General features: G+C 39.4%; 1 protein-coding gene and 1 long non-coding RNA gene across 25 annotated transcripts in view; one reads left to right on the top strand and one right to left on the bottom strand.

The window, feature by feature from the left end:
* Positions 1-1,702: 1,702 nt before the first annotated feature.
* LOC135981440 (uncharacterized) lies at positions 1,703-7,495 on the top strand. Its single transcript, XR_010598463.1, has 2 exons — positions 1,703-6,304; positions 6,590-7,495. It is a non-coding gene; the product is annotated as an uncharacterized LOC135981440 (long non-coding RNA).
* Positions 3,859-14,981, bottom strand: part of FHOD3 (formin homology 2 domain containing 3) — a 655,971-nt gene continuing 644,848 nt past the window's right edge. For all 24 annotated transcript variants that reach the window (XR_010598462.1, XM_065583978.1, XM_065583975.1 and 21 more), the window contains one exon: positions 3,859-9,014. Coding sequence is in view for 21 of the 24 variants with exons in the window: in XM_065583975.1 (XP_065440047.1) it covers positions 8,932-9,014 (83 nt within the window). In the remaining 3 variants the exon portion in view is untranslated. The remainder of the gene's footprint in view (positions 9,015-14,981) is intronic.

The raw sequence follows: 14,981 nt of genomic DNA, 5'->3' as shown, positions 1-14,981 counted from the left end.
AGGAGATAAGATCTACCTGCCTATTGAAGGGATCTATGTCCAGTGTATTGTAACACTAACAAACACTCATTATAAATAAATTATATTAATAGCTATGCAGTATAGTGAAAAATACAAACTTCCAGTATCTATGTACACTTATATAAACCAACAACACCAGGTAATCAAACATTCCATACCACCAAACCAACCAACCATCCCAATTCCATTTCTAAAAATATTCTCCATGAGTACATCATATCATGTGAAATTATAGCACAAAACTTAATGCACCGTAGAATTGCCTTTGGAAATTATTGTTAAATGTTAATAAATAATAATAAATAATAATATAATAACAATGGCTATATACATTAATTGTATGCACTCAACAGCATATTTCCATCACAGAACAAATCAAAAGGACAAAGTTAAGGCTCTCCGGATTATCTAGGTTTGGCTGGGATAGTAGTAAATTATGGAAGAGTATATGGCAAAGGCATTCCCTAGAGTGTTTCTTTTTCAGACATGCTAATGTTTGTGTTTCTTAAAAGTTGTAGAATGTTTGTACAATAAAATATTATTTGGGGGCATTAGCTGGAGTCCACGAAACACATTTTCAAACTGAACTTGTTTTTAACATAGTTTGTTTTGGGAATAAGGTTTCAATTTTGGCTTTCAGGCCATCAATTTTTTTAAGGAGAACTCCCACAATGAAATCAATGGGGTTTAAAAACTGTTGGAATGATATGACTCTGCCAGAGAAATACTCCAAAACCATCATCAAGTTCATTTGCTAATAGCCAATAATAGAAGTTATCTTTTGGGGCCTGATCCAACACCCAATGAAGTCAATGGGAGTCTTTCCATTGATGCCGGTATCCGTCACTTTAGGCCTTTTTGAATGTGGCTCTAGTGACCATTGTGTGATATTTGCTGTCTCTCTCTTATCACTACGCACATAGCTAAACATATTTAGAGCATTATGGTCGATGCTTTTATCCTTTAGATTTTTATTTATTATCTTGAATAACCTCATTGTTCCTTGTAATTAATACAGTATACTTGTGAAATGTTCCAGCCAAACAGATTTGAAACCCTGTGTGAGGATAGTCTAGTTCCTAGTCAAATGTTGATATAATATCTTGGCATTTAGCAAGAATAGCTTTTTTGACTGTACTATGAGGTCAATAATTTTCCACAATTTTATGTGGGGAAAAAGGTTCTTAAAAAGATATACAGGGCCTCATTTTAACAATCCCTTTCCTTTGCTAGATCTTGCCAAGATTATTTAAGCCTCCCTTTACACACTGAGGGGAGGGTTGGACAGGGATGGGCGGGGAGAGCCAGCTTTTGAGTTCTCATTCAGGAGTTGGAATGTTTCATCACTTTATTTAAAAAGATAATTTTCACCCTGTTGTCATTTTTGGATGTGGCATTTGACAACATCACACAGAGCTGAACTTTCACCATGTGGCCTTCATATAGACTTGTAATATGTACCTGAGGTGATGCTGGTTACCTGTGGTATCAGACGTGGTGAGATTTTAGAAAATTTAGGCCATTGTCTAAGGGTTTGGTGTTTTTAGGTGTCCAATGGGACACACCTACAGGGGCCAGATAGTCAGAAGTGCTGGCGTCTCTCCTCTGAAAATCAAGGTGCCTCAAGGTGTGAGACACCCAAAAATAAAGCAGAAGATCCCATCTCAGCAATGGTGGCAAGGGGAGAACCCAGTGGAATGGAGAGGTAGCTGGGTGGCAGAAAGGAAAAGGATTCCATCTGAATGTTAGAAGTGGAGTGGTAAGCCTCAAAACACATCATGCTTCTCTACAGGTAGACTATGCTCCTCTTCCAAAGCAATTCAGGAAAAGCTGGGGGGGGGGGGGGGGGAGGGGGTCCTCAACAGCATGGGATCCAAAGTAGACGCTTTCCATTCAGGATTTCCCAGCAGAGGTTTGTCTTATCAGATTGTGGTGTAATACAAAACAGCAGTTATTGAAATTCACTAGAGGTAAAGATTTCTGAATAGAAAGGAACCTTCTTCTTTTCCAAACTACATTCCCATCAGAAAATGTGGAGATGTTATAAAAAGGAAAAAGATCTTTTCTCAATTTAATCTGTGCATTTTCAGGGTGAAACTATTATGTAAGGGCTACAATAGAGGTAGTCAAAGACAGACCCTGGGCTAAATCCAGATCGCCAGATGCTTTTGAATGGATCATGAAATCTTTTTATTTACTTATTATTCTCATTCTTATTATTTTTTATTATTTTCTCTGGAGTCAGGACCTTGGACTATACCTTGACCAAGAAATTTGGACCTTGACAAAAAATAATCAATTACTCCTGGGTTACAAACTATGCATGCAGCTGTGCAGTGGATAAGCTGCAGACATATTTGTTCTCTGACTGGAGTCCAGAGGCTTCCCTGTGACAAAAAATGAGTTCTGAGTACTGAGTCTGAAAAATCTATGCATGTGTTGTCACTGCACATCTGGAATTTAGGATTACTAATGGATATATTGTGATAGAAGAGAAAAGTGTCTGGCCAATAAACTTGTTTTATATATTTATTTTAAAAAGCATTACCACATTTCTGGCTAGTAGCCTTTTATCCTCTAGACTTTACAACAGCGCAACTGGAATGCTAAGCAGCTCTTTAAGAGATACATATAGATCCCATGGGGCATCTTTTATATGAAATTATTGGAAAAGAAGATCTAGGAAGGAGCAAGTCACTGTTTCCGTAGGAAGCGTTACATATATGATAACTTATAACTGCTCCTATCGCCCCAGGGGCTCAAGGTGATGTGTGAAAATCATCTGCTAAACTCTTTGTCAACACAGCTAAGCATCTAGGGTGCTGCCACAAAAGTATTTCACTGTCTTTGAACTCTGTAACCTAACCTTACCTGACCGTACATGTAACATAAAAAGGTAAATATTTTCGGGTAGCTTATTACACTTTTTACCAATTGCACTGGAAATCAAAGTTCTTCATAACACTATTCTTATTTAGTAGAGTACAATAGTTATCACTTTTCTACTGTGTCCCTCCAAACAGCCCTGTTACTCTAATTCAGATAGATGGAAACATACCGTGAATGGGGGGAGCAGTGGTGACGCTGTCCCCCTGGGCACACGCAGTTGTCGCCCAGAGCTTAGGTACCCGGGCGATGCATGAAACACATTTCAATTGAGTTAAAAGGCATGTCCCCATTTTACTCTCCCAATAGCTATTTTTATGGCCCTGTAATCAAGAGTTTCAGGAATTCCGTCTCGCTGTGCAGCATCAATCAGAATACTCACCTGAGTGCAGGCGAGTCAGAGAACTGCATTTATAAACAATGGGCTCTTTGTACAAGCCTCTTGCTGCATGGACTGCTTTAAAGACAAAAATCAAAAATGCATCAACTGCCAGTAGTGCTTAATTTGTGCCAGGGCTGAGCCCCGGCACCTCTGGGGTTGGCAGTTTATAGCCCCAGGACCTCTCGGCTCACCACATCAGTCATGAAAGTAAAAAAAATTGCTTGAACCCTGGCACCTCTTTCATTACAAAGTAAGCACTGACTGCCAGCTAATGGCAGCAAGCAGCATCTCATCATGTTTGGTGGGGATTTCAGTATTAGATTACTATAAGCCTTGAGAACTGGACAGACAGACAGACACACACACATTTACTTCACCCAGGATTATACATTCGGTTCAATCTGCGAAAGCAGAGATAAAACTTTAAGGTTAAAACCACCCAGGTGGTTTAACAATGGCATTTTGTTGCTTGTGTGGCGGCTTCATGGCTGCATAAAGAATACAAAATTTAAAAAAATAGCCAACCAAGGTCCCAGCCGGATACGTCAACAAAATAAGCAACCAACACAGTGCTTTAGAAAGCTTTATTGCAAGATGTGTTTACATAATGCTGTAGAGGTGAGCTTTGTTACTACTTATATCAAGAAATTTTGGACACAGGTCTGAGGTCAGTTTCTCATGTTGACCCTGCATGGCACGGAAAAAAGAGAGACTGCATTTTCTAGAATGTGAGGAAGGGATGGAGTGGGGGAGGAGAGGCAAAAGAGGGGTGTGTTAAAAAGGAAAATCCCCTGGGTTATACTCAATGTAGTGACAAAGCTTCCTAAGGATGGATACAAATGAAGGAGTGCTTGTGTGTAGTAAATTCTTAAACAGTAATTCAAGTTATTTATGAAGTAAAACTGAGAAACAAAAAGCAGTTTCATGGACAATTAAATTTAACATATAACAAAACATCTTTACCTAAAATGAGAAAAACAAACAAATGAAAAAGGACCTGTAGATAATATCTTTGACCATGCATGGCTTGTTTTTAAATTACAATTCACAGAATAACACTGCTGAAAAGCCTATTTTACACTATGCTACACACAACATGAGAAAACATGAGTAGTGACATTTACACAATTTTACAGTATTTGTCCTTCGTCTAAGAAACATGTCCTTTTCTACTTTACAATTTTTTTTTACAATTCCCAGCTCTCATTCTCACTCTTACACACACACACACACACACACACACACACTATGCCCCAAGACAGTCTTTAAAAGGAGAAATACACCCATTGCTATCAACCGTCCTTTTCTTTCAAAGAAGCCTGCAGATTTCATATCTGTTTGACGTGATCAATGGTTCGATAATGGTTAAACATTACGTACCTCTGTTTGCCACTCAATGTGAAACCAACAAATTAGAAGTGTACAGAATATATTTAATTTTTTTGCATGAACATAGAACTATAAAACCCCTCAAACTCCTTTGAATGACTTGCTCTTTAACTATTAAACTGCTTTCTCTTTATATTGCATCTAAAATGCAATTCAACCATTTGTTGCAAAAAATAAAAAGACAAACACAAAATAGTCCCTTGTATTATCAAGTGTTTACAAATAAGTTTCAATAGTGTTCCCTAATAAAGCATCATTTCATCTCAGAATTAGGAAAACAGCATAGGGTGTTTTTAATTTTTTTTCTTTTTTTTCCCCCTTCCTTCAGAGCTCTTAAGTACCTAGCCAGAGAAACTTCAGCATTCACAGACCTTGCAGTTTTTCTTGCGTCCAGATGCTGGAAATCCAGAGGAATCTGAACTTTATATAGGGCCAAGTTCTATCCTCACATATGCATGCACAATTCCCCTTGAAGACAATAAGGAACTGCATGTTCATGGGAGAAAGCGGGAATTGGCTCTTGTGTGCTGCTTGTCATGTCTTTCTAGCCACTTTTTAAAACAGTTTACAATTAAAAAATAGCAAACAAACAAATGACTCCACATTATAGACTAATAACTTCCTAAATATGGGCTTCCAAATCAAAGCTGTTCTTGAGTTATAGGAATGTATGTATGTTCAGGGGCGGGGGAGAAACAGGGTATGTGAAGTTGGTAAACTACTATCATTACCCTTCCTAATCAGATTTAAAACGATCTATTGTAAGAACATAAGAACGGCCATACTGGGTCAGATCAAAGGTCCATCTAGCCCAGTATCCTGTCTACCAACAGTGGCCAATGCCAGGTGCCCCAGAGGTAATGAACAGAACAGGTAATCATCAAGTGATCCATCCTGTCACCCATTCCCAGCTTCTGGCAAACAGAGGCTAGGGACACCATACTGGCTAATAGCCATTGATGGACTGATCCTCCATGAACTTATCTAGCTCTTTTTTTAACCCTGTTCTAGTCTTGGTCTTCAGAACATCCTCTGGCAAGGAGTTCCACAGACTGACTGTGCATTGTAAAAATACTTCCTTTTGTTTGTTTTAAACCTTCTGCCTATTAATTTCATTTGGTGATCTCTAGTTCTTGTGTTACGAGAAGGAGTAAATAACACTTCCCTATTTACTTTCTCCACGCCAGTCATGATTTTGTAGACCTCTATCATATCCTCCCTTAGTCATCTCTTTTCCAAGATGAAAAGTCCCAGTCTTATTATCTCTCCTCATATGGAAGCTGCTCCATACCTCAATCATTTTTGTTGCCCTTTTCTGAATCTTTTCCAATTCCAATATATCTTTTTTGAGATGGGGTGACCACATCTGCATGCAGTATTCAAGATCTGGGCGTATCATGGATATATATATAGAGGTAATATGATATTTTCTATCTTATTATCTATCCCTTTCTTAATGATGCCCAACATTCTGTTAGCTTTTTTGACTGCCACTGCACGTTGAGTGGATGTTTTCAGAGAACTATCCACCATGACTCCAAGATCTCTCGAGTGGTAGATCTCTTTCTTGAGTTGTAAAAACAACAACCACTCATCCTAAGCAAATATTAATCCTGACTCACGTTTGTCAAATGAATCACATTTTTGTTGTTAATTTCTAAATCCCTGTTAAATGAGGGGGATCCAAAGGATTTCGGATATGCAAGCTGACTGAGAGACATTTAACTTTAATGACACTTGGGAAATACCACTAAAATACAGTCCCCAAATACAAGAATTGCTTCCTATTACTATGCTGGCAAAACACCATCTACACTTTTAGCCGTTGTTGCATTCCTCCCGCATTAACTAAAAGTGGAGATTCCCATTGTTCAGGCTGCATATACAGCACAGTACACAGGGAATTTAAAGTTCAATCCTGCCAAGTGTCAAGTACCAGGAATGGGAGTTGAGCACCCTGAAGGAGGCCTTCAGCATCTGGCCAGAGCAGGACTCATATTCAGATCTGCTTTTAACTAGGACATGAATTGCAATCCAAACTGCTCACTCAGACCTTACTGACCTCCACAACCCCCCAGTACACCCATCTATATGTTTTATGCAACCTTGAGCAGAAAGATAAGAAAACATACTGAAAGGCCAAGTGTTGTATCATGTAGAGATCCTTTCCAAAACCCCGATGGCAACACATCATTTCTTTTAAAATGAAAGAATGTGATTAAATAAATTCTGTTTCCTTCAGTTTTCTGACCAGTCTTTTCCTCTTTACAGCTTTCAACTCATTCTTTACTCTATGTTTTATTAGCTAACCAATGAATGGCTTCTGTCTGCTTGCAAAATCCACTTCTTAAACTAAACTAACTGCCAAATAGCAGGAAAACATGTTCACCAATGTCTGTAAACCCAATGCCGTACTGTAACAACATCACTCAGAGCAGGGACATATATTTACCCATGAACTGGATGGATCAAGGCCCACGGCAACAGTCAATAAGGACTGAAATCCAGCAGCTGAGGGAGAGAATTGCACAGATGGGAGTTTTCACAACATATTCCATTTAGTTTGATTCTACTAGGTCATTTATATCAGTATTGCCTGTTGATTGGCTCTCAGATTACTTGGATGCTGTGTTCAACATAGTCTCATAGATAGTTGAAATTTTGCCTGTTTGGTGCCTTATCCTTAGCACTTCCTGTCCTCAAAGTGGAACAGAATGCAGGAGTCAATACACCTTTAGTCCCAGCCCAGGGTCACAGAAAGAGCTAATCCCACATTGCCTCACAATGCATTCTTCAGTACCATTCCATCTAGATATGCTTTGGTGCAAAATGTTCCCTTTTGTTGTTGTTACTACATTACAGTTCCCATGAAAATGCTTTGGTGGTGGCGAAAGCCGGGTATAAGTGGGTTCAGTTCAAATTCACTGAGGTGAATGTACTTCACTTAAAGGCAAGTTGAGCTGATTAAAGTATATTCTAAAATTCTGTCTGGTTTGGACAATGGAGTGTGATAGTTTATGTGGGGATAGACCAGAATAGAACATGCACTTAACCTCAGACATATACTGAAGATGTTTATAGAAGTCAATTACAAACAGTGAGATAAGGACGAACGAGGAAACAGCAAATTCCTTGTGTGGGAAGAGGAATGTTCACTGTGGTATCCTCGCTATTTATTTTATTGATGAAAAAAGACAAAATATAGAGGAGTTTTAGCAGGGCCATTTCATGTTCAGTTCAATCGGTTTGAAGCTAAATCACCACTAAGCTACATCACAACAGAGAAAAGCAGCATGAAGGGCTCAGGCAGGTGAACGAAACTTCTTGATCTTGGCAGCAGAACCTCTTTATCTAGCATGTAAATTGTTGGCATAAATTTCTAAAATTATACAAAGACTCAGTATACCTAGAGTTCATCAGTAAGAGGTATTCTGTGCTATCTGTGTGTGTACAATATTAGGTACAGTGTACGTGCATACACACACATGCAGTTCAGAATCCTAAACATTCCACCTGCACTGCAGGGTATTTCCTGCCCTGCAGGGTGAATTCCATTGAATAACATTGAGTTCCTGTAAAAAGACACTCCTTTCCTGAAGGTCAGGTGGAATTTTAAGGCCCCAGGAGTGAAATCTTTGCCCCTTTGACTTCAGTGGGGCCAGGATTTCACCCCAGGACTATATGTGTATGTTGTACATACACACACATCCATACTGTATATATACATAAGTACACATACATTTTTACATTCTTTGGTGGTGAGATAAAAATAGGGTTGTACAGATTTGTGTATGTCTGTCCAATAAAACAATCTTAGGAAGATCATAGTAACTGTAACAGAAGTGATTTTGCCTCTTTAAGGACTGTTCCTTGCACTGACAAAATGCCATGCTTTACAATTACTAAAACAGGCCACAAGAAAAGCCAACGTAAACATAGCTCACACAATAAAAGAATACTCAGGAGAGTCCCCTAATACCAACATCAATGCATCATGAGAGAACAAGCTATAAGCTTTCACCTAGAAATACTCAAACACTCCTTTTTGTATCTGTCAGGTTTTAGTGCTGAGCTGTGACACACCCTTCTTTAGCCCTTTTTGTTTTTTCTGTTATATATCTTATCAAAATTAAACTAACAGAGGACGGGATGTCAGGAGCAGCAGATGAGGCTGGTAGAACAATGCCACACTGAATGGTTGTCAGCCCGTGTATCACCGATGATAGTTTTGCTTGTAGCCACCTTTGAGGATTTCACACCTGCATCTCAGAGGTGCTGATGAGGCCCAGTGCTTTGGCTTCTTCTGGTGTCAGTCCACTCTTTAGTGTTCTTCTTACTGTACAGTCACAAAATCCAAAGGGAAGCAAAGAACAATTAGGAGCTATATACAGGACTATACAGTTGCAATATATATTCTAACACAAAAACAGCATCGAACAAACAGCAGCTCTGTCTCTAAGGCCTGAGTTTCAGAACAGCTGAGCTCTCTTATCTGGCAACTCAATGGGACCATAAGGTACCCAGCAGCTGTGAAAATCTTTCTATAACATCTATCTATAGATTCAAAACAAGTTTTTTCAAGTCTTGTTTTCTTAAGTAAAATCCTACAGAACTTAAGGAAATCAACTTTCTTTAGATTTATATCAAATGTTTTTTTTACATTCCACAGAAGGAATAAGCATTCTCATATAGGTTTTTAGAGAACTTTTTATAGAACCCTATTTGTTTTGTCCCTATTAAATTCTATGAGACTTTTCCATATGGTGTTTTAATTGCTATTTCTCTGATCCTCTAATAACATAAAAGTGAAAAAGAACCAAAAGTAACCACAACATTACAAGTAATCAGAATCCTTATACATAATGCTTCAAAACCAGATTTTCTTTCCCCTTGTTTTCTGCTGTGCCCCCTTACTCCACACTCCTCCCCGCATTTCCACATCATATATTGTCAGTAATGGTTTATAGCTAATTTACAGGGGTTGTGACCTTGGCTTTTTATTTTTCTGTGATGTGTCTGGAAAATCTGTACTATATATTATCTGTACAATAATATTAACAGCAGCAGAAATAAGTATAATTTGACACATGAAACTTACATTTTAAATGTATTTCTGCTTCACAGACTCCGGGTTTGTCTACATGGTATGATAATGTGCACCAGTGAGGTGTGAATTCTAAAGTGCACGAACATCTTGCACATTAACTTGCCTGTGTAGACCTGGCTGATGAGCACTAAAAGTTCCCTAATGGGCATTAACATAGTACTGTTGAACCAGACTGTTATAATGCGCACTAGGGAACTATTACTGTGTGCCAACAGGGTTTACATAGGCCAGTTAGTGAGTAGCATTGTGGTGCACTTCAGAATTCACACCCCATTGTGCATCACTGCACCACGTAGACAAGCCCTTAAAAAAGAGTTTGCCATTTCATTTATAGCAAATGGAATTTGTGACTGTGCACTTCCTTAGAATTTTTGTCACTAGGGGCTGCAGGTGAACACACCTTGTTTCAGGGTGGGATGGGGAGGCCTATGGACTGACTGCTCAATCCAATAGTTTGTTGTCTAGGCAGACGTGCAGAATGCACATTAATGCATTTATTGTACATCCAAAGTCCAAACTATAATTTATGCAGAGTAAAAATATTCAGAGCTCTATAACAGTGAAGAGAGCCAGTAGAAGACACACAGCTCTAGAGAAAGGAATTACAGAGCATGGTTAAGAACTCTTTGGCTTCCAACATTGTTTTTATGCACCATAATTAAGAGCTCCAACTCACTGGAAAGTCACTCCAAGTTACTGAAACTGACTGGTCATAGACATGGGTCTAGCAGGAGTGAAAGGACTGAATGGATTGTTATGGAAAACAAATGAGATAAGAAAGAGGAAAATAATGTCACTGTCACCCTGTCACGAATATGGGGAAAAGCATGATCTACATTTAATAGCTAAACTTCTCTCTTCCATTATCTGGGACAAATAAGTGAATTGGGAATGTCACACATACAATTGTTCCTTCACCTCTGAATCCCTCACTTGAGGAGTTCTTCAAGGCTCACTCCTCTCCCCTTTATTATTTAACTTCTATACAAAGCCATTGGAAGAATGTGAGGAAATGTTGCATGATACCCATCTCCATATCTCCTTTGCATCAAATATAAATCAGCACCATCTCCCAACTTTATCAATGCTTCGGTGAAATCTGCACTGGATGGAGAGGTCTGGGCTCAAGCTGAACCTAGGCAAAACTAAGAAGATGCTGGTAGGAACAGGGAAGTGCTTCAAATAACACTCCCATTATCCAGACCACCTGCCTTACATTATTGAATCAGTCCTAACTTGGAGATCCTTTGGGACTTCTCAGAGCTATTAGATTCCCAACAGTCATGACAACAACAACAACAAAAAAGCACTTCCAGCCGTGAATTGCCAGACTATTTCAACCCTACCTATCAGAAACGGCCACAATGATGCACACACTTGTGACTTCAAGGCTTGAGTATCTAAAATGAAACTACACTCCCCCCCCAAAGCTGCAACTGACACAAAATACAGCATTATGTCTGCTTGATATTTACACAGTTGCCAAGTACTGTTCACCCCAGTGCTCTGCTCTCTGCACTGGCTCCCTGCTGAATAGATAGTCCAGTTTAAAGTCTTTGTCCTGTTATATTCAAGGCCCTCCATGAGACTGGCTCTAGCTACCTATGAGGTTATCTTTGCATCTGTGACCCTGAACTCCAAAACCAGCTACATGCCACTGGAGCAATGAACCTGTCGACCTCTAGAGGGAGGCACATGAGCACAGGAGGCAGAACTTTCACAGAAGCTGGACCTAGAATGCGGAACTCACTCCTACAAGAAATAAGACCACACCATTTCCAGAACTTAATGCAAACCTTATTTCTTCAAATTAGCTTTTCCTCCAAAAAATGTCAACAGATGCATGCACACACAAACATATCCAAACATAAACAAGAAAAACGTTCTAAACTAAGCAAGCTATTTTTTCTTACACAATGGCAAGGCAGAAGTAAAGACAGAGAGATCAATTGTTATGTCCATTTGTAAATACTTGGTAGACACTCAGACACTGTAATAACGGGGCCATATTCATCCACAAAAAACAGCTAGAATAAACCAAATTCAGTTAGGTCTATATAGATCTTTAAAAATCAATACAGTTACTATTCCACATATACAACTGGCTAACTGAAAAAAATTTGAAGGGAGAAAAATATGTAGCTTTACCTTAGACTGAACACAAAAAGAGAAGATGGTGAATTCCCATTTCCACTTTACTTACAGGCCTACAACTTCACTATGCAAACCAATGTAAAGGGAATGCCAAATGCAGATGTAATAATGAATTGGTCTTTAGGGAAATTATATACAAAGTACTTAATAAGGAGTCATAATACTATGGAGGAAAAAGCCTATTATGAGAAAATGTGAAAGAGAATCGAGGATATTACTGTGAGAATCATCATTATGTATGGCATTCAGATATGCCATGTTCTGAATTTATTGGAGATTCAATTCAAGGACATCACTAAATTTAAATATTTTTTTAAATTAATGGAGATATCCTATCTCCTAGAATTAGAAGGGACCTTGAAAGGTTATCAAGTCCAGCCCCCTGCCTTCACTAGCAGGACCAAGTACTGATTTTGCCCCAGATCCCAAAGCAGACCCTTCAAGGACTGAACTCACAACCCTGCATTTAGCAGGCCAATGCTCAAACCACTGAGCTATCCCTCCCCTGACTAAGCTAGCCCTCCCCCCTAGATGCTATATGATCCGAAGTGATGTACACAATTAATCTAAATTCTTCCAAGCAGGGGCGTCTTCTATCCTATGACTGTATAATGCCTGGCACAATGGAGCCCCAACCCTTAGTTGGGGACTTTAGGAGCTATCAGAGCTCAAATAAATAATAATAGTAACATTCATTCAGTACTTGGACACACGTAGAAGTATCTGACCAAAAAGGGTTTTGTAGGGTTCTGTAGGATTTTGCTAAACTACCTCAGGTCTCAGCTATAACACTGAAAGGTAACTTGGATTTAGACATCCCAATGCCTGGACCTTTTAACTTAAGCAGTTAGACAGGAGAAAGCAGCTCCAAAGACAGACAGACTTTGAAGGGTAAGGGTAATGAAATTACATTTTTAAATCTGTAAATCTAATGAAAAGCTCCCATGTGGAGAGAATCAGGCTCTAAGCAAAGAGATTCAACAGATAAGCCTGCTAGGCAAGCACTGAAAATGCTACTTCATGAGGTATTATGTGCCTGCTGGAACACTCAAACTTACTAAGTAGAAGTGTGTCTACTCTGAATTTACATAGCAATTTCCCATGCATTATGGCCTTGCATGCCCATATTGTGGCAGACTTAGAGGGTTTGCTGCTGAGCAGAAGAACATGATTTGTTTCTAACGTGCCTTGGGATTGGGAGAGGTTGAGATCCCTTGTGAAGATATGTGCTTTTCAGTATTAAAGCTTCTAGTTACAAATAACCTAGAGCCAGACCTGGCTCTTGTGTGAGTATGTTGTGGGGACATGGAGCTCAAGGAGGCCTCTCTCACCGTAGTGTGCCCCTTTACGAGTCAGGTGGAATTTAAGCCCTTGCACTTGTAGAATACCAGGGACTGCCTCTTTAAACAGTGCCAGGGGTGAGGAGAGGTAGAAAGGAGGGGATACCACAGTCCTGTCACATTTTCCCCTGGCCCCTCTGTGTTGGCCCTTGGAGAGGGCTGAAACAGGGGAAATCTAACTGCACTCTATAAAGGGATGCAGTAGAATATGCACTTTCCCTGTGAACTGGAGGGTGGGTGAATCTCCTTGTAACATGCTATAAAGCAGATGATTCTAGGCCTTTTTCACTTCCAGAGATTGCATTTGGCGGGGGGTCTCCTACCAGCTTGGGGCAGGAATGCAATCCATTAGTAGAAGTGACTTGGCGAGAGTTTTTTTACACTCAATGCAACATTACACTACTCAAACTAGGTCTTTATTCTTCTCTTTTCACTGAACTCTGTGGCATGTCACTAACTTGACTAGACATAATATCTTGGCTTGTAAAACTCTTGGCCTGCTGCAGCCCACATTAAACTGAGTTATGGAATGCATTCTGGAGGCAATGACAATAAAAATAAAGCTTTCTAATGACCTTTTGTGCTCTTTAAGCAATCTTTAAAACATTGGCTAAAGAAACATAAAAACATAAAACAGGAAGAAAATTACTTTTACTCTTGTCACAAGAAAGTCCTGCTGAGATCTCATAACCCAGAAACCAAATGTTGTTTTTAGAGGGTCGGAGGGGATGATATTCTTTACCAATCAGGAAATCTAGAACTTAATTTGATATTCTGGCAGACTGTAGCATGCCTATGATGAACTGGGTGAATTCATCTGAGCACACTGGGTCAAACAACTAAAAAGAGAAGCAGCTCTCACAGAACTGGGAACATTTAAAATACAAGAATAATTCCCAAAGCACAGCCTTTTCTCAGCACATAATTAATCTAAACAGGTTGTTTTTTAAAGGGCGGCTAGCCTCCCTGATTTCACTAGAAGTGAGGAGCAGTAAAAAAAGCAAGGTTGGCCCCACATATGGCATGAGTTTCAATGGCTTTTGGCATGTAGGTGTACACCATTTCCAAGCAAGCATCATTTGAATTGCAATAGTATCCCTTTACATAAATATGAACACTTTTTCCGCTTTGTGGGTGCGTGTATCATCAAAATGGTGTAATTCCCAACAAGTGTCCTAGCAAACAATGAAAATGAATAAAACTCCTGTGGAAGTCTGTGGGCCAAATTCAATGGTGAAGTAAATGATGATGATAGTTTGTCAGAAAACAAGTTTAAGATGCTGTAAATTACCTACGGGGGAAGCAGGTAGGTTAGTAGGAAAAGCAGCCTATAGGAGGATATGGAACTAAGCAATCTCATTATCCTATTTTATTTTATGTACTTTAGTTGCATTTCGTGCTAAATACTCCCTCCCTACTTCCACCTCCCCCATTCACTAACACCTATTTTCTAATCAACTTCTTCTTCCCCTTATGCCATCATCTGGGGTCGGGTCATTGTGCAAGCATGTGTCATCTTCATCTGTCTGAGGTCAGTCTGCTTAACATGTTCTTTGATGCAATCCATCCATCACTTCCTTGGCTTTCCTCAGGGTCTCTTTTCTAGCACCCTCTTTGTTCACCCTCTCTGTGTGTCCCAACCAATTAAGTCACATTTCCTCAATTTAACAGCCACATTATGGACTTCGACTTCCATCCTAAT

This window comes from Chrysemys picta, chromosome 2 (genome assembly GCF_011386835.1).
Source record: "Chrysemys picta bellii isolate R12L10 chromosome 2, ASM1138683v2, whole genome shotgun sequence".
In the NCBI taxonomy this organism is placed as follows: domain Eukaryota; kingdom Metazoa; phylum Chordata; order Testudines; family Emydidae; genus Chrysemys; species Chrysemys picta.
Note: the sequence above shows the minus strand (reverse complement) of the source record. Positions and strands in the feature narration are given on the sequence as shown.